Genomic DNA, 19941 nt, shown 5'->3' with positions numbered 1-19941 from the left:
GCATACTACAAACAAATGCATGAATAGTAAATTTTCTAAGAGCAAAGACAGTTGTGGGTTGTAATCCCAGCTCCTTTCGTTGTATCATCATAGCCAATTTACACCTCTTTAAACTTCTGTTTAAATTCTTAAAAATCTAAATAATAATATTCCCTCTCCAGAGGCTGGGAAGATTGAATGAAATCATAATAAACACCAGACACATTCTAAGTTTTCAATAAAAAACACAATCAACTATAAAACAATAACTATGAGTCATTTTTTTTTTTTTTTTTTTTTTTTTTTTTTTTGCAAACAGTAGTAGTTAACTTTGCCAATATTTGTGAATAATGGGAGAAAAGTTTGGAAAAGTAAATTGAGACCAGACAAAGGTAGGTCTTTAAAAATTAGGAAAATTTAAAAGAAAAAAATGAGAATAGAGCAAAGTCAAAATTTGTATACAGAGGAGACAGAGGGGTTGCTTTAAAGATGGACAAGTACTTGGAACTCCTTTGTAATTCATTCATGTTTTGTTTATTGTCTAGCACTCTGGGCCTCATGAGCTATAGATCAAGTTTATTTTTTTCCCACTATTCTATATTTAGAGCCTTGTACAGTGCCTGGCCCACAGAATGCACTTAATACACATTTACTGAATTAATGAATGAAACATGATAATGGGGAGGACGCAAAAATATTCCATGAGTACCAGCATAAATGACAGGGAAAAAAATACATAAGATTGTTAGGACAGATGCAATAACGAGTTTATTTTTTTTTAATATATTTTACTGATTTTGTACAGAGAGCAAGGGAGAGAGATAAGAGAGTTAGAAACATCGGATGAGAGAGAGTCATTGATCAGCTGCCTCTTGCACACCCCCTACTGGGGATATGCCCGCAACCAAGGTACATGCCCTTGACCGGAATCGAACCCGGACCTTTCAGTCCCCAAACTGACGCTCTATCCATTGAGCCAAACCGGTTTTGGCGGCAATAACGAGTTTAAATTCTGGACTCTACAAGTTTGAGAAGCCTACAGTGCCTCGCAGTGTTCATATCCATTTGTGGAATCAGAGCTCAGAGCAGAGGTAGGGGCTCGAGATGTGTCGTTGAGGTTAATTAGCATATACGTAACAATCCAGAACACGTGGGAGTACTGTACCTTTAAATCGAAGGCTCGTTCAGAAGTACGGTTGGAGAGGAATTCGGAGAGGAGAAGGTACTCGGAGAAAAGCGGCAGTTAGAACTAGGCGAAAGGAAAGACAAACGGGGTGGGGAAAGGATAGGTTAAGAATATGAGACGATTTGGAAGAGGCTGGTATCAAGGAGGATATCGAGGAAGGAGTGACCGTAACCGAGACTATTACCGAGACTGGGACCGGGACCGGGACCATGACAGAGACCGAGACCATGGTCGTGGTCGTGATCATGTCCGGTATTATGAGGCGTCGCAAAGCAGTTACTCAAGGTAAGATTATAGAGATACTTAATTGATTTGAATCCCCAGAAGTTGTTCGAAGCTTTGACATGGGCCGTTTTAAAGGGTGCTGGGGAGTAAAGTGCGTTTGCAGAGGTAGTAAAATTAGCTTAAGCTTTAATTCCAACTAGTTTATGACTGAAGCCAGTTAATTAATGTCTTAATTATAAAATGGAGATAATATGCCATAGTGTTATTGTAACTGAGTAAGTGAATATGAGTTAAAATGCTTAGAAAAGTACCTTGCTCGTTGTCACGAATTGGCTATGGAAGGTGGTGAATGGCGCTGTCGACAAATCTTCATTTTAGGTCTATAAGAATGGAAGAATTGGGTGAGCTTTTTCCACTGAATAATGCAAAGTCAAATAGTGAGTTATCGTAGCAATACTATGGAGACGTTGGGGTTCAATACGAGGATCGATTCTTCCAGATTGTTCCAGAATCTAAAACTTTCTTTGCCAGTCATGCGCAGTATGATTGCGCGCTTCAAGCTTCATCCATTTTTCCTATAGGCTGCAGCACCTGTATGTCTTTCCTCTGCTTCTCATTGGTCTTCAGCTAGCCTTTGACCCGCCTCTTAAAGTAAAGAGGTTCCCCCTGTTGGATCTTAGTTCTTTTTGCTTTTCTCCTGGCTTGCGGTTGGGAAAGTGGCAACATTAGAGCACCTAGTTTAAAAAGTTAAGTGACTTATTTTCTTCCAAACTAAGTAAATATCAAACAAATTGAATACGGTACCTTGGGCGATGGGGAGGGTACAGTCGGAACTAAAGGGAAGCGTCTTAAGGTTGGAACATCGAGATCCTTTTAAGTACGGACCGAAGTACTTCCGGGAGAGAATGGGCGGGGAAAGGATTCCGTATGTTTGGCGGGTTTCACTATCTTCCTTAATACTTGGTCCTCCTACAGCAGGGGGAGCCGGACACGTGAGGAAGTAGTGACGCCGCCACTGCCTCCACAGGCTGCTTCAGGCTCCCCGATGGCCATGCCTGTGGTGAGTGCCGGGACCTTGGAGCGGGTGCTGGAGCGCCGCTGCTTAAGCAGCTGAGGGGAGGGTCGCTGGGCAGGGGTGGCTGCCGATCACGTGACCGAGTAGCGAATCAGGGGCTGGCCCGCCGGGCTCGGGGCGGGGCCCGCTCTCCGCAGACCCCCTCCATTCCCACACCCGCTGCCTGCGACCTCCAGCTGCAGACTTCTTATTCCTTCGGGTTGTGCAAACTAAGATGCTGGAAAGGACCCTGAGATGGGAGCTAGCGAGAGGCGGGCATGTTGGGGTCTGTCGTTTATGGCTTGCAAACTCCTTTTTGGATTATTTCCCTTTCTGTATAATTTTGATCACCTGAGCTAGAAATTAAACTACCGTAGTTCTTAATTGAAATGGTAGGCTTGGCTGGGTAAATGCCTAGGGAAGAAGGTTTTTTCCCTGCAGGAGAAAACCCCGTTTCTTTTCTTTCTTTCTTTTTTTCGATTTTACAATTCTTTGGAAATGCTGGTAAATTTTTATGTAATGTGAAGAAGTTCCCTAAGTATCTCATTTTTCAAATAGTTCATTGAACTTTATTGTTACTATACCTTTTTTTTTTAATTCAACAATTTGATTTTGGTCATAATGCCTCTCTTGAAAAAAGAACTCAGCACTTTCCAAATTTATTCAGTGGCAATTCTTCCACCCTCACTTTTTTAAAGTTTCTGGCTGTAACATTTTTATTACGGTGAATGTTTTGTAAAATATTGGAAGCCTAAAGTAAGTACTGAAGTACCAGTTTTCAAGTTAAGATTATAAAATTATATTTAAAGTAAGGAAAAATACAGTATATCAAATGCACTGAGGGACAAGTATGTCCTAAATACGTATACCCAAACATAGTGAAAATTAGAAACTTTTGAGCCCTAAGCTTTTCAAATGTAAACATTTATATGGAAGAATGTGGAGTATGTACAGAGCTGCAAAGTGATTGAAATAAATCATTAGCTTCTGTTGGTGATTTTGTGGTTGTGGATGGATAGTGATGTACACTTCTAAAATTTTTCTTGTAGGATTTTAAAACTTATGTAGACCAGGCATGTAAAGCCGCAGAGGAATTTGTCAATATTTACTATGAGACAATGGACAAAAGAAGACGGGTGAGAGTTATAGGCTATATTACTCGTTATTAAATACTATTTCTTTTTTCAATCCAGCCATTCATCTGACTTGCATAAGTGATAACTCTGATATTGAACAGACTGGTGCATTTCAGAGGGAAGGGAGTGGTGGGGAGAGATTAACTAAGACTGTTTATGCATATATACATAGCCCATTGACACAGAAAAGAGTGCCATGCAGGCCTGGGGAGTGGGAGTGGAGTGAAGGGGGTCAATGAGGGAAAAAGGGACAGCTGTAATACTTTCAACTATAAAGATAGGTGTGTGTGAGTGTGTGTGTGTGTGTGTGTGTGTATGTGTGTATATATATATATATCAGCTTTGTGTTTAGCTATCTCTGACCTTGGGCAAGTTGCTAACCTCTCTTAACCTCACTTTATTTTAGGGTGGTAAATGGGAATTTAAATACTGCACTTAACAAAGGACCTAACAAATATTTATTTAAATTTGTTACATTTTCTCAGTCCCAAATAACTTCAGTTTGGTTAAAATAGTATTAGTGCTGATGAAGGGGTCTGACATTATAGGGAATGTTCCCCGATTTGTCCCTTCAATGGAATATATTAATAGATAATTTTTAAATTAAATCTCACAGCTGTGGCTGGCATTCACAAGCATGATCCACATGACTTGGATACTTTTAGTCTTCAAAAGAACAATTTACCACTTTGTCAGCTTTTTTCATTGTAATTTGTCCCTGAGCCACATCTTCTAAGTAATTATTTCAGTATATGCTCCAATCTTGCCTAGGTTTCTTATCAGTACAGAATTGTATTTTAGAGTACTTTCTCAAAAATAGTTAGCAGGCACAGAAGCTAACATTATATCTAAAAATTTATTTTTTAAGGCAGAAGATAAAAGAAGTTCCTGGTACTGATTTTTTTATGACATGAGACCAGGGATAAGGGATGTGACAATGGATGTTTATTGTGCCTTCCTGATTTCAAAATAAAGTAGAAAAAAAAAAAAAAGCAGAGTCAATATATGTGTTGGCCTTTTAATCCAAGATAAATTTTAGAATTAAGCAAATAGAGTCCTGTGACACACTAAACTTCTGTGACTAAAGAGTTAACTGTTGAATCTTGCCTTAGTGAAGCTTTAACTTGACTTATAAAAAACTGCTTTAGCAAGTACTGGTGATTCTTTTGAATTAAATATGCTGTTTAAGTAGTAAAAAGAGCCCATTCTTCCTAACACATACAACATTAAATGGCTAGGACATGAAATGACTGCATGTATGTAAACACTAGGATTAAAGTGTGCAGATAGGGCCTTTTGGAAGATAGCTTTGTTAATTCTCAATTAGAAAAAGGAGGGAGATAAAACTGCTTTGGGTTGTAGGTGTTTGAAACTTGTGACCATTTAATTCATTTAAATACAGAAAGCAAAATTTTAAAACTCTTCCAGTTTGGATGCATAGTTTTCTCATTGTGGCTAAAGTAAAATATAAAAGTATATTTAGTTGCCTAGTTTATTAAGAGTAAACCGTGTTCATGTTGTATTCCAGTGCAAGGGGGCAGGGGAGTAGAGATTGATATAGAACTATGAAAATGTTTGTATATCACTCATAACCTTTCAGTTCATTTCTGTTAAAATGCCTTCCCAAAAACAAAACTATTTTCACCTTTCTTTTACCTTTCTTTTTTAGGCACTGACCCGTCTGTACCTGGACAAGGCCACTTTAATATGGAATGGAAATGTTGTTTCAGGGCTGGAAGCCTTAACTAATTTTTTTGAGGTGTTGCCTTCTAGTGAATTCCAGGTTAATATGTTAGATTGCCAACCAGTGCATGGTAAGAGCATGGTCTTTCAAAGTGTTTCTTTTGTTTTACTTTAATGAGCACTGAGCTATCAAATTAAACTTTTGGTATCCTTTAGACCTATCTCACTCCAGCAGATCAGTAGTATGTTTTGGTGGATTGTGTGATTATAATTTATTAACAGTTATGTGAGAAATTGAAGTTAAATGTGACTTTTATTGATGGAAAGAAATAATTATATATTTTCTCTAAATAGTTGCCTTCTGTGCATAGAAATGTCTCCAAAAAAGTTATACTATATCCCTAATTAATGTGTTTTATTATCTTACAATTTATTAAAATTTCACAGAAGAAACTTTTTACTTTGTTACATGAAAGGATTTTTGGCAACATGGAATTAGGTTTAATACGATATAAGATTAACCTCGAGGTGGGCCCTAATTTTCTCTAGTAGGTTAGGGTGATTTCTTTTTCCAAAGTTTTAAAAACAGAAAGCAAAACATGAAAAAGCTCTGTTAGGAACCCAATGAAATATTAATAAATATAAGGTCTTTATTTTGAATTTAGAGTACACAGAATCTTTCTGGACAGAAAATAATTTCAGTATCTTTGAAATGATTACTTAGTGTTTTTAAAAAGAATTTTTTTTTTTTTTTTTTTTTTGCTTTGGGTGTACATGCTTAACAGTATGCTGAAAGTAAAGAAAGTTTATGAAATGTTTTTGTAAAATATATTTTATTGATTTTTTTACAGAGAGGAAGGGAAATAGATAGTTAGAAACATCAATGAGAGAGAAACATCCATCAGTTGCCTCCTACACACCCCCTACTGGGGATGTGCCCGCAACCAAGGTACGTGCCCTTGACCCGAATCGAACCTGGGACCCTTCAGTCTGCAGGCCGACACTCTATCTACTGAATCAGACCAGTTAGGGCATGAAATGTTTTTTGAGTGTTAAATTATGAGCAATGTCTTTTAAGCCTGAAAATCTGTTTATTTAGAGATGGAAACCAACCTTTTTTTTTTTTTTTTTTTTTTTTGTGTGTGTGTGTGTGTGTGTGTGTGTGTGTGTAAAGAGCAAGCTACTCAGGCCCAGACTACAGTTCTTGTTGTGACCAGTGGAACTGTGAAGTTTGATGGAAACAGACAGCACTTCTTCAATCAGAATTTCCTGCTGACTGCTCAGACTACTCCTAACAACACTGTGTGGAAGATTGCAAGTGATTGCTTCCGTTTTCAAGATTGGGCTAGTACTAGTTAAAGGGAAAAAAGTCCATTTTCCTTTAGTCCATTAGTTTCAGCAACAAGTTTATGTCAATTAATTCATTTCATTGTAGTTTTAATTCTTAGCAGCATCTTTTTAGCAGCTGCCAGTTTGGGTTATTGCCCTTAAGAGCTTTAATGCTAGAATTTTACATGCCTTACATACATTTCACTGATAACATACTTATAGTAATATTATAAACACAGGATCTCTGTACTAACATACTGTGAGCCCAGCCTATTGCAAAAATGAAATCCTTTTTATAATACTATCTACAGGATATCAGCACAACATAATTCTCTGGGAGGAAGTAGAGTATTTTTTTTGGTTAGGTTAATTTTGTAATAGAACACATATGTATTTTCAGTCAACACTGGTGATACAATTTTGGTATAAGGCTTTTTCAAATAAGTTCAAATGAAAATATTACTACTTTTGGTTTGCATAACTACTTTGACATATTAGAATCACAGATAGAGATGTTCAGTGTTACCTAATGTTTTCCATGTTAACATGTTCTTATGAAGTGAATTAATATACTAGAGAGGTATATGTTCTTAGTTGATACCTGGGTATTGGATATATTTAGTGACTTATAAGCAAAACTTGTTATAAAGATTTTTCATGGCAGCTCCAGGTTTATAACTTTAGGTAATGAATGTTAGTGAGTCTAATAGCTTTAAATGGGAGAATATGGAGTGAGAAATATAGAGAGCTATAGTTGGCCAAAAATTAGAAGGGGTGGCCACATGGAAAATTTTTGGTACTTGTTTCCTACCTCCTAAAAATTTAGCCTATTTTTAGAGTTTAAGTCATTAAGATAAGAATCATTGCCAAATGGTCACGAGTGTCACTTTTGTTCTAAAGATTACTTTTAAAGGTTTTTCCAGTTCACCTCATACTTATTATCGATATATATCTCAATTTATTCAAGAACTTATGGAGGTAAAATGTCAGCAATAAACCAGACCCTGCAGAGGGTCTAACAGGAAAGTTGAAAACAAAGCCATTGTTCTCTCTTTGAGACACCCTTAACTTCTAAGTCTTCCATGTGAACTTAAGGCCAAAAATCTCTAATGTATTATCCACCCCCAAAGTAAGTTATTTCTTTCCTGTTTTACACTGTGAACTATATTATCTTTTTTGCTCATTAAAGCCACAATTATTTAATTTTAGGACTTGTTCTTTTATATGGCATTATGAGCAAATAGATTTTTTTTAAAACGTTCTAGTTATGTAGTTAACTCTATCTTTTTAACAATAAATATAGAGAGAAACAGATCTTCATTAGCCCATAAACTTCAAAGTGATTCATTTTATGTCTTAGCATCTAAAGAGAAAGAAATACAGCTTTGGCTTTTGGTTAAATTTTAAATATTTTTTCATTCTTGAATTTGTTGTTTTAATGTTTTTAAGCTAGATGTGCCAGATTTGTTTATATATTGCAGCTCAAAGTTAATGTTTCTTATTACTTCTTTTGAAAACCAGTAATTCACTTAATCTTCCCCATGATCACACATTATATTTCTGACATATTAACAAAATAGAATTAAATAGAAGAAGGGGGTACAATTGGAATTTGACCACTCCCTCTTATAGTACTAACCAAAACTTATGCTTTATTCAAAATGAGCTTACTCTGATTTTGAATTGGCTTTCTAAAGACCACATCTTTAACAGCAGTAGTCAGAGTGCCCAAACACTGCCCTTTCATTTGTGGAGACCAGTTTTAAGTAGAGCTGCATATAACTAGCAATAAGTAAATTGAATGGTTGTATACTATTCATGAACTGAATGTTTTGAGACTTATGTATGAACTGGTATTTTTTTCCCAAAATTCTGTATAACTTTTAAATGGCTGGAACTACTCGTATATGGACTAGACTGTATTTTTGACATGCACATATTTTTGTAACTTGAAAAAAATAAAATTTGTCTTGACAAGTTTTCTCAAGCTCCTTTTAAGGTCTTTTTTTTTTTTTTTTTTTTTTTTTTTTTGTATTTTTAAGGCTCCAGAACAGGTAGTATTTCTTTACCTTATAAGGTTTTTCAAATTTAAAAACTTATAATGTTGAAAACAATGTTTGACAACTTGGACATTGTCTTTTCTCCAGCCCACCTGTTCCTGTTTTCCTACCAAATGTTCACATTCCCAAAATTATCCATTTGATGTAGCAGTGAAGTGTCTGGTGAGACATTGAAATTTTAACCTTTAACAACTAGCTAAAATGCTATGTTTAGTAGGCAGTAAAACCAAAAAACAGTTGGTTTCCAGAAAGTATGGTTCCATTAACTATAATTCTACATTAAAAATAAGTCAACAGACATTTGGAAAGGAGAGGCAATAGCCCATAAAATCAACTACTGTATTTAATGTCTTTAAAGGTGCATACATTTTTCACAATTTAATATCCTTGAAATTGATATGAATCATAAGATGATGCCAAATCACAATTAAATCAGCTATTTTTTTTAAGGCGGGGGAGATACACTTATGTGAAAGAGAAATATTGATTAATTGTCTCCTTCACGCACCCCAACCAGGGACTGAATCAGCAACATGGGTATGTGCCCTAACGGAATCGAACCAGAGACCTTTTGGTACACAAGAGAACTTCAACCAACTGAACCATACTCGACAGGGCACCAATCAGCTCCCCCCCCCCCTTCTCTGTGGTACATAAAATACTGTTGAGTCATATAATCAATGTCATCTTATATTGGTGAAATACATTTACTTAGGTCTGAATTTGTAGGCATTAGTAAAAGTAAAAGCCTATAAGATTAAGAGGCTAGTAATTCATGACTCAAACTCTGTCACCTAGTTATTTGTATTGTATTTTACTAGAGGCCCAGTGCATAAAATCATGCTGGATGGGGTCCAACCTGCCTGCCTCAATGGGGACCCATTGGGCCAGGCCTGCAGGGGGGAGGTGCCGTGTGAGGTTGGCCTGCAGGGTCAGCCGGGAGAAGAAAAGCTCCCTCTGGTTGGTGTGATTCTCTTAATTTGACCTCTACTTTTTGAGACTAAACCTGGGTTTTCTTGTCACTCCTTGACTTCATTCATGCACTTTTGATTTGGGCTTGGTAACCTCACTCCGATATTTAGGGCTCCTGTCTTTGAGTTGCTGTGTCAGTTATAGCCTCTTTAACCCACCCCTTCTCCTTCTCACCCCCTTCCTCCTTCCCCTCTTTCCTCCAGCCCGGTTTATTGCATCAGTAGGTGACTCAACCCGAGTGTTGACTCACTAATCAAATCAGTGAGCATTTATTAATTTGGCTCACAAAAAGGCTCACAACAAAGGTGTTGGGAGCCAATCGGGGCCAGGCCAGCCGGGGGAGGGGGAGGCAGTTGGGGTCTGGATCAGGCTGGTTGGCTGCTGCAGTGTGCATCATAGTCACTGGTTATTACGGTCATTCCAGTTATTTTGCTGTCCTGGTCGCTGGGCTTTTATGTACACTGATTGGCCAGATTATTATAACCACCCCATTAGTACTTTGTTGGGCCACCTTTTGTCTTCAATACTATGGCGATTCTTGGCATTGACTTCCCGAGATGTTGAAAGGTGATGTGAGGAATCTGACACCATACCTGATGAATGGCACTGTCCAGTTCTTCGAGATTTGATGGTTGTAGAACCAGCTGCCTGGTGGTTTTTTTAACTTTGTCCCACAAATGCTCAATTGGATTGAGATCTGGTGATTGTGGGGGCCACCTAAGCAAGATAAAGTCTCCCTCATGTTCTTAAAACCACTCCTGCACAATACAAGCACTGTGGCATGGTGCATTGTCTTGTTGGAAGAATCCATCTCCATTGGGATACGCCATCAACATGATAGGATGAACTTGATCAACAATGATACTTAGGTATGTTGGGTATGTTGTGCTATTCAAATGTTGTTTCACATGAATTTAAGGGCCCAGATCATACCAGGAAAACATGCCCCAAACCATAACATTGCCCCCACCAGATTGAAGGGTTGTACTCAGGCATGTGGGGTGAATGCTCATACTGTTTCCTCGAAATTCTCACTCTGCCATCTGCATGATGCAAATGGAAACATGATTCATCGAACCACATGACTTTTTTCCAATGCTCAACTGTCCAATCCTTGTGTTCCTATTTGAATTGGAGACGTTTTATCTTGGTAACTGCAGACAGCAAAGGTGTTACAAACAGGCCTTTGGCTTCCATATCACATATGATGCAGTGTATGGCTAATTTGCCTACAAATGTCAGGTGGTCATAATAATCTGGCCACTCAGTATATATGTGTCCACTCATTGGTATGTCTCATCAGCATCTTATGTCCTTACCTCCCTGGCTGAAAGGCTCCTACAGCCAATGGTAAATATAGAGACACATAATTAGTATATACATCATAATTGAGGGTGAAACTTGGGCTAAAAGAATAAAAAATACAATAGCACAGGGTGGGAGCCATCCTCATCCCCATCCTTAAAAAGAAGAGGAAACTAGTCCAAGTTGTAAACCCTGTATGTAATTACAGTGCATTTCCTTCCTTTCAAAAAGGAAGAAACTGAAACATTATTTGCAGATATTACAATTATCTTCATTTAAAATTGTCATTTCTATTAAATGTGATTATTTTAACCCTTAAAAATCTTCAAGTGATTATAAATTATGAGATTAATTAAGGTGACCTGCTATAAGATGGATATTCAAAATTCATTGCATCTTTATATTAGCAATAAAGATTTAGAAATTGTAATAAAAATGCCATTTACAACAGCAATGAAAACTATAAAGTACAATACCTGGGACTAAGTATAACAAAAAATTGCAAGACCTAGTCATCAAAATTTATAAACAACTCTATAAAAAGACATAAAAGAAGCTCAAAATAAATGGACTGATGTTACATGTTCATAACTAGTCATACTCAATAATCATAAAGATACCAACTCTTCCCAAATTTATTTCTAGATTCAATGAAACTCCAATCAAAATCATGGATTTTTCATTGAATTTGGCAACTGATTCTCAAATTTATATGGAATAACAAAGTACCAATAGCCAAACTACTCCAAGAGAAAAAATAAGGTGAGATTTGCCTTATCAGAGACTTGTTATAAAGACTTATTGAGACTTATTATAAAGCTATAGTAATTAAGACAGCATTAAGCATGATGCAGGGATTGACAAATTAACTAATTGAACTAAATGAGGGCTCAGAAAGAGCAACCATGTCTGCAATATCAAGGTGGTTTGTGGTATTTTCAAGTCAAATACCATGACTCATCAGTGTTACTTGTGGTGTTTTCAACTTAAATACCATGGCTTATCACACATATATGGAACTGAAGATTATTGAGCAAGAAGTGATTACTTAATAACTGGTTTGAAACAAGTGGTTATCCATATGCGGAACAGAAAATAGATCCATATTATATACCATACACAAAATAAAGTTCAGATGGATTGAAGACTTCCATGTGAAACACTAAACTTTTAGAAAAATCCGCAAGAGATTATCTCTGGAACTTTAAGGAAGTAATGGATTTCTTAAACAAAACACACACACACACACACACACACACACACACACACACACAAAACAAACAAAAAACACTAACCATAAAAAAGACTGACAAATTAGAATATATAACACTGATGTATTATTGAGTAACATTGAGAACTATCTGTCAAAAGAGATGATTTTAAAATGAAAAAAGCTACAAACTTAGAAAAACATTTATAATATATACAATCAAAACAGGATTCCTAACCAGAAAGTTGAAAGATTTTTACAAATTAAAAAGAAAACAAATGTACAAATGGTCAAAAGCCATACACAATCATTTGCAGAAGAAACATTGATGGCCAGTAAGCCTATGAGAAGATGCTAAACTTCATTAGTGATCAAGTAAAGGCAAATTAAGACCATGATGAAATAATATTTCATCTAGAGTGTTGACTTTGACAGTTGAATTGTAGTCAATTTCTCAGAGGAATTGAAATAAGCTAATTGAAATAAGCAAATATTCTAGAAAAATTGATTGTACTGTACAAAAAGCTGTTCCTAAAGTGTTAACAAAAATTCCTATTGACAGAGCATCTCATGGTAAAATTGCATAACATGTAATGAACCTAAAGCAGTCATATTTTAGAGCAAATAATTAAAATGTAAAAGCTATCAAGACTACATTATAAAATTTCCAAAAGCCTCCTAATATTTAAATTAAAAAAGGGGGTGATAGTGGAAAAATATCACGTAAGGAAAAATATCCTGCGAGTAAATTACATCTAGAAAATTTGTATTTTAGAAAATTAACTTTCTTGAAATGCTAACAGCAAGATACCCATGAAAAACATACATGGTGTCAAAACAAGCCAAAGAAAAATCGTTTGGGCAAAAAAAATGAAAAGGGATCTCAAGTCAAATTTATAGAAAATATCCCTTTATTAACTTTTGGTCGAGAATATGTTTCTATATTTTCAGAAAACAACTCCGAGACCATGTGGATTCCTGAAATAAAGAGGAATTGACAGGAGTGCTCCAGCCATGAAGACAGAAGAGAAACAGTCCATAGATGGAAGACGCTGACAACGCCTTGCCATACTAGCAGACAGCAGTTGTGCATCACTAAAGGATGCCCAGGACCAAACCAGAGACTTTCGGACCTGCATCACCACCATTTGTCCACAAACCAGATCTGAAATACCATGGCTGACATGTACACATAAGGAACTGTTTAACATTGAAATTGGGACTCAAAAGAACTGTTGGCCCAGAAAGGAATTCATTAGAGACTGATTCATTTGCCTCTCAGCATAACCATTATGGCTTGTCTAAGTTTCAGTTCTTATACGGTATTTCTTGTATCACATGATCTAACGCATCTAGGGGAAATAATGAACAACATAAATTGATGAACAGAAACAGACCCGGAGACAGAGAAGCAGTGATCAGACTGTCAAACCTCATAGGGAAAGCAGGAGAGGGTGCGGGTAAGGGGGAGAGATCAACCAAAGGACTTGTGTGCATGCATATAAGCCTAACATTTGTCATGGAAGATGGGGGGTGGGGAGGTTGGGCATACCTGAGGAGGGGTTTGGGATGGGAATGGGGGCATGAGGACAATTATGTAATACCATAATCAATAAAGAAAATTTTAAAAAGAAATATTTCATGCCTATGACAAAAATTAAGACATCTGATACCAAATGTTGAAGAGGATGTGAATAAACAGAAACTCTTATACATTTCTTCTGTGATTGTCAACAGGTACAATGACTTTGGGAAACAAGTTGGCATAATTTTGTATTTGTATACTCCACAATTCATCAATTCCACTCATTTATCTGTTCTCCTGCACATGTGTGCCAGGATTCAAAAATAGAAATGTTCATATAAGTACTGTTTATAACAGCAAGTATTTGGTGGCAACCCAAATGTTCAGGGTTTACAGAGAGTGGGATAGGATAGATAGGTATAAATTATTTAATAACGTTCTATTACTTGAGTTAGGTGGTAAAGTCATGGGTATTTATTCTATTATTATGAATTTTTTCCTTTATTGATATATGCATCTTATGTATAGTTTTATGTACCCAAAAGTATGTTTAAAAAGATGGAAGATTGAATGTGAGCCATACCTCTCTAGTAGTATAATGGTTTAAAACTTAGTTCTCTCCTGACTGTGATCCCAGGTTCAATTCCCCATCAGAGTTTAATCTAAACCTCATTTACTGCCCCCACCCTGATTTTTAAAATGTGTGAGGAATTATCTAATTTATTTTTCAATATGTACATGCTTATGGTTTCACTAAAGTAACATTGAAGTATTTGATTATTTATACCTTTATGTTGAAACAACCATGTGTACAACAGTATGGTTGTCTGTGATATTCTCAGCTCAAATACCATGAGTGATCAGTGTTTTTCCCCCCACTTCCCCAAAGTTTATTAAAGAAATAGCAATGATGGTAAATCTCTATGACATAGTCAATTTTCTGGAATTTCCCCCTTAAAAACATGACATTTCATTTCCAAACACATGCCAGAGTATACATGGTTCTCAATTGTACTAGGTAGGTGAGAGGCTGAAACCCTAAAATGTTAATCTTCCAGCTTTCCCCAGTCTGTAGTCTGTCTTTGGTTGGAAAGTAATTGCCCAAACAGCTACTATGCTTCATTCACTTTTGTCTGTAATTCTCTGAGCTCGTCTGTATGCAGCAATTGTAGAAATTGAGCAGCTTTAGCAAGAACTGAATTTCTGGTGTCAAAACCAAGAATATGCTTGTCTAACATAACAGGCATTCTCTCTTGTTTGGTTTGTTTTAGCAACTGCATTCTGTGTCAGGCATGCCTGGACCAAAATGCAAATTGCCTTAAGCATTACCAGGTAATCATCATGACACAGAATCTAAACATTAGTTAAAGCCATTGCACCAGCCTTAAAATAAAAATCCTTTACCTCCAACCCTGGCTGATGTGGTTCAGTTAGTTGAGCTTTATTTCATGCATCAAGAGATCACTGGTTGCAGGCTGGATCACTAGTAGGGAGCATGCAGGAGACAGCCCAAGGATGGTTCTTTTTTTCAATGTTTCTCTCTTTCCTTCTCCCTTTCTAAAATCATTAAAAACATATTTTTAAAAATGTTTACCTCCAAAAATTATAAATGGATTTGCATTTTAGCTTCATTGTCAGCATTTTTTGTATTACCAGGTACCAGTACATTATATTTTCAGCGTTATATCCATATTCAAGTCTAATTGCTACACCAAGAAACCAGTCATTTCTGAGATACATTTTAAATAACTTGGATCAGTCATTGCTGTGGATATTTTTTAAATTATTTTTTTCTTCAATTTTCTAGCAAAATAGAAACAGACTCATCCTATATAATGAAAGGTTACTATACTAATAGACCAAATGGCTGAATAACTGAACTGGTCGCTATGACGTGCACTGACCACCAGGGGGCAGGCGCAGAACATAGCAGGCATTGGCCACATCAGTATGGTGGAGCAGATGAGGAGGGACACCAGATCAAAGCGGGGATCTGGTCGCTGTCATTGGGGTGAGCCTCTGGTGGTTACTGAATAGTCTTTGCTCCTGCGTGCCATAGTACCACCTGCCACTCGTACCTGCTGCTGGCGATAGTGGCTGCCAGCTCCTGGCACTGGTCCTGATCACTCAGCGCTGTCAGCAGGTGCGAGTGGTGGCTGCTGGCCCTGATAACCCCTGAGGGCTTCTCCACTTCCTCCTGCTCCTGAGGGGTAATTGGGGCAGCAGCCACCACTCTTACCCGCTGACAGTGCTGGCCTCACTTGCACCTGCTGCTGGCACTGACTCCAATCGCTCTGCACTGTCAGCAGGTGTAAGCAGGGCTGGTGCCATCAGCATGTATTAATAGGAGTGGCTGCAGCAGCAGGAGTGGGGCAGCTGGCAGAGAGAGGACTGGGGTCTGCAGTGGGAGGGGCATGGAGGATGGGCCAAGACCTGCCTCTGTGTCCACTGCAGCCTTGTGGCCCACAGTTTCTTTCAAGGTGCATGAATTTGTGCACTGGGTCTCTAGTGGATATAGAAATCATTTTGACTGTTGCCAGATATGTGAAAAAGGTGAATGAATTAAAAAGTACAAATTGTCACAAAATAGTCATGGGTATGTAAAATACAGCATAGAAAATATAGTCATATATATATATATATATATATATATATATATATATATATGTGTGTGTGTGTGTGTGTGTGTGTGTGTGTGTGTGTGTATATATATATATATATATATATATATATATATATATATATTCCTTTAGTATGCAAATAGACTAAATGGCAGAGCAAGCGAACAACCAAACAACCGGTATGCTGTGCACTGACCACCAGGGGGTGTATGCGGAACATGCAGGGCAGCAGCAGCAGGCAGCAGAGCACAGAACATGGCAGGCATTGACTGCAGTGGGATAGTGGAGCAGGTGAGCGGGGGCACCAGACCAAGGCTGGGTGCCAATCGCTGTCACCAAGGCGAGTCTCTGGTGGTTACTAAAAATTCTTTGCTCCCACACATTGCAGTCCCACTAGGTGCTCACACCTGCTGCCGAGCACATGAGAGTGGCAGCCTCGCGGGGGCTGCTGCCAAACAGGGGACTGGGGGCCACAATGGCAGGGACCAGGTGTGGGCACAGAGGATGGTCCGAGACCTGCCCCTGTGCCCACCTCAGTCTCAGGGCTCACAGTGCCTTTCAAGGTGCACGAATTTGTGCACTGGGGCCCCTAGTATTCTAATAACTATGCATGGTGTCAGATGGATATGATATTTATTAAGGTGATCACTTAAATTATAAAATGTCTAATCACTGGGGTGTATACTTGAAACTAATATATTGGATGTCAACCATAATTAAAATATTAAAAATAATTTAAAAATAAATAAATTGTCTTTTATTTTTGCAATTAAAGCCAGCAGGGTTGTGGTGGTCAAAGGCAGTCAGGCTGCAGCAGAACATGGTCCAGGCTTCTTGCTCTGGTCCTCTGAGCTTCAGCCCAAGAGAAGAGGCAAGGAGGTGTGGATAGGACAGTGAGAGAGCCTGATCAGTGTTATTTGTGGTATTTTCAACTGGAATACCACTACTGGTCAGTGTTGTGGTCTTTTCAAAATGGTAAATTATTCTTGGTAAAATTTCAAACAAATCATAGCTCAATTTTCCCTCAATTTATGTGGAAGTCACATTCTTAGAAAATTCAATACATATTGAAACCTTTTTAAAGTTCTGCTGTATTTATACTTAACATAGAGTTAGGTTCTGGACTCAGATAATTATAATTAGGCTTTGCAAAGCAATGGGAAAAGTAGGTTTATAGTTGTGAGTTCACAAAACACAGAGTTTATTCTTGTATTATTTCCCATATGAACAACTGTAAACCTACTTTTGCCCCACCCTGTATTTGATAGTTTCATGGGACAATTCTTTGTTGTGTGGAATATTGTGAGCATTACTGAAATTAACTATCCTTAGCCCCCACTCACATTAATAAGGTCTCTTAATCACTGTGACAACCAAAAATGTCCCTACAGATTTCTCAATTGCTTCCTAGGAAGAACAGTATCACCAGAACCATCGCCCTAGTGGAAAAGGATGAGAATAGAAAACCACCAGTTTTCCGGTGATTAAACCAATAGGCTCATCAGAAAAGCTTTCACACATAGCTGAGGATTGATGTGAAAGAAAAAGAGGGGTTGGAGTGGAGCAAATAGTTTTGATTTAGAAAGATAAAGTGTGCAGGGTTCAGAGACAGAAGTCAGAAAAGGAAGAGGAGCCTTAACACCAGGTCACCAAATTATGAAAGTTATTCAAGACAGTGTGCTGTGAATCTTCTATCTAACATTGTAAAACTCCTCCATGAGGCCTCTATCTACTAGAACCACTTTAAGACCCAAGGGGACCTTGGGACACCTAATTGCATGGAAGGGAAGAATCTGTACCTGTGCTTGAAGTGGGGTTGGGAGGACTGGATCCAAAACATGAGAATATTTCATTATGGATCAGTGGAAAACGGGCCTCACAGTTACACAGTTTTATTGACTGTGTGAGGATTTTGCATCCTGAGCAAAAAGGGGCAATGAAGTCAACATGTGATTTTTCTAGCAATGCCCATAAATGACATTAGGAAGGACTAACAGCTTTACTTCCCCTTTACTGATATTTGCACAGAAGTACCAGCTGTTCATTGACCTCACCTTCAGGGTACAGGGCAGGGTGAGGAAGGAAACAGGCTTAACAGATGTGTAATTGAGCCAAAGAATAAGGCAGCTCATAATAACCTAGCAAGACAAATAAAACACTTGATACAGATGCAGTGCCAAGAGTCAAGGACCGGAGATTGGGTCCAGTTTCAGAACCTGGGCATCCTCAGTCCATCTAAGATAGCCAAGTGTTGGAAAGGCGCACTGTATGTGGTAGGGAACAAAAATAAGTGCCAGTATATAAAATATAGCCTTGGGGCATCCAGGAATGGGGCTGTCAAGGTGATATATAGTAATAATCATCTGCCCATTAGGCAACTGAAAGGGAGAGGTCCAGGTAAATATACTATGAGGCCATGCTTATTGCCTCATAAGTAATAACTTACAAGTTATGTTAAAAGAAGAAATATGAATCTCTCTTGAAAACCAGGTTGAAAGAAGTGTTGTCAAAAGGAAATTAATCCTTGTAGAATCCCCACACATCAGACTTCATTCAACCCCACCACTCACAAGATCAAGACACAATGAGTTTACATATTGTTTAGAGGGGCAAATTGCAGAGTAATGCATAGGGTTTTATCTCAGATATTTTATCTACCATATAAAAAACAAACACATGCACATATACACACTTGTAAAAATGTAGAGAAAGGTTTAAAAGGATATACAACAAACTGTTAACACTGCCTACTTTAGGAGCTTTGATTGGCAATGGGGATGGATAAAGTGATTACAGGTCTTTCCTTCATATACCTTTGTATCACTTGTTAAACTATCTTGTGAAAAAAACTGTCATTAAATCTGATAGAAAGACTTGTAATCATCCCTCCCCTCTGAAGATTCAGCAGAAATTGGACAGAGGAGGAAAGTCGTTATCATTAAGCAAACACCAGAGGCAGAGAAGACATGGGGCATGATCACTTCTGTAGGAGGGGTGGAGCATGTATCCGGAAAAGGGGAGGTATGGATATGGGGGAGAAAAGGATAAAGGGAGAAGACTTATAGAAGGAATAAAGAAAGGGGCCAAATCAGTGAAGAATGACCATCCACTGAAGTCCTGGAACGCTTCTACATGTGATGCCCCCAAGAACCAAGGCATTGAAGCCTTGTGCCTTTCTAAGGGAGGAGATAGCTAGGCTATGGGCACAATGCATATCCTCACCGTCAACTTGGTGTGATTTTGGATCAACTACCTACCTGAGCCTGAAGACTACTTGAATCTTCTTCAGAGTCCAAGCTATATGGTGTACTTTAGAGAAAGGCGAAATGTGGCAGCAGAACAGAGAAATAGCTGCCTTACTTCCTCCTTGAATATCAACAGCACTCGCCTTGTGGACTATGATGTAGCAAGGAGTACTTATCTGCAAACAACTGAGTTTCAAGGATAATCCACCATGGATGTCGATCCAGCTGGAGAGACAGTAAGGTTCATTTCCCCTACTTTACATACCAATAGTTGCTAGAGACTCACCTTGAGGGTCAGAAAATAGAAGGGACCACCACCCACATGCGAGTGCATCCAATGCAGACGAGATTTCTAAGTGCCTCCTACATCATCAAAGAATGGTCTGTTTTTGCATGGTTCCAATGTGTTTT

At 38.0% G+C, this 19941-nt stretch overlaps 1 protein-coding gene and 1 pseudogene across 4 annotated transcripts; one reads left to right on the top strand and one right to left on the bottom strand.

Moving 5' to 3' along the window:
- The first annotated feature begins 2187 nt into the window (after positions 1-2187).
- On the top strand, positions 2188-8574 carry NXT2 (nuclear transport factor 2 like export factor 2). 4 transcript variants are annotated; one of them, XM_036454466.2, is made up of 5 exons: positions 2188-2243; positions 2366-2450; positions 3494-3580; positions 5250-5394; positions 6438-8574. In XM_036454466.2, the coding sequence occupies exons 1-5, from the start codon at positions 2203-2205 to the stop codon at positions 6620-6622; spliced, it is 543 nt and encodes a 180-aa protein (XP_036310359.1). In that variant the 5' UTR covers positions 2188-2202; the 3' UTR covers positions 6623-8574. The 4 variants fall into 4 exon arrangements, with proteins under 4 accessions (XP_036310359.1, XP_036310361.1, XP_036310360.1 ...); XM_036454468.2 differs by having other exon boundaries at positions 2193-2211; XM_036454467.2 differs by lacking the exons at positions 2188-2243; positions 2366-2450 and adding an exon at positions 2595-2730.
- Positions 8575-14702: 6128 nt separating this feature from the next.
- On the bottom strand, positions 14703-17107 carry LOC118728170 (annotated as a pseudogene).
- Between the last annotated feature and the right edge of the window lie 2834 nt (positions 17108-19941).

The sequence above is a fragment of the Pipistrellus kuhlii genome, unplaced genomic scaffold (assembly GCF_014108245.1).
Source record: "Pipistrellus kuhlii isolate mPipKuh1 unplaced genomic scaffold, mPipKuh1.p scaffold_m20_p_29, whole genome shotgun sequence".
Taxonomy (NCBI): domain Eukaryota; kingdom Metazoa; phylum Chordata; class Mammalia; order Chiroptera; family Vespertilionidae; genus Pipistrellus; species Pipistrellus kuhlii.
Note: the sequence above shows the minus strand (reverse complement) of the source record. Positions and strands in the feature narration are given on the sequence as shown.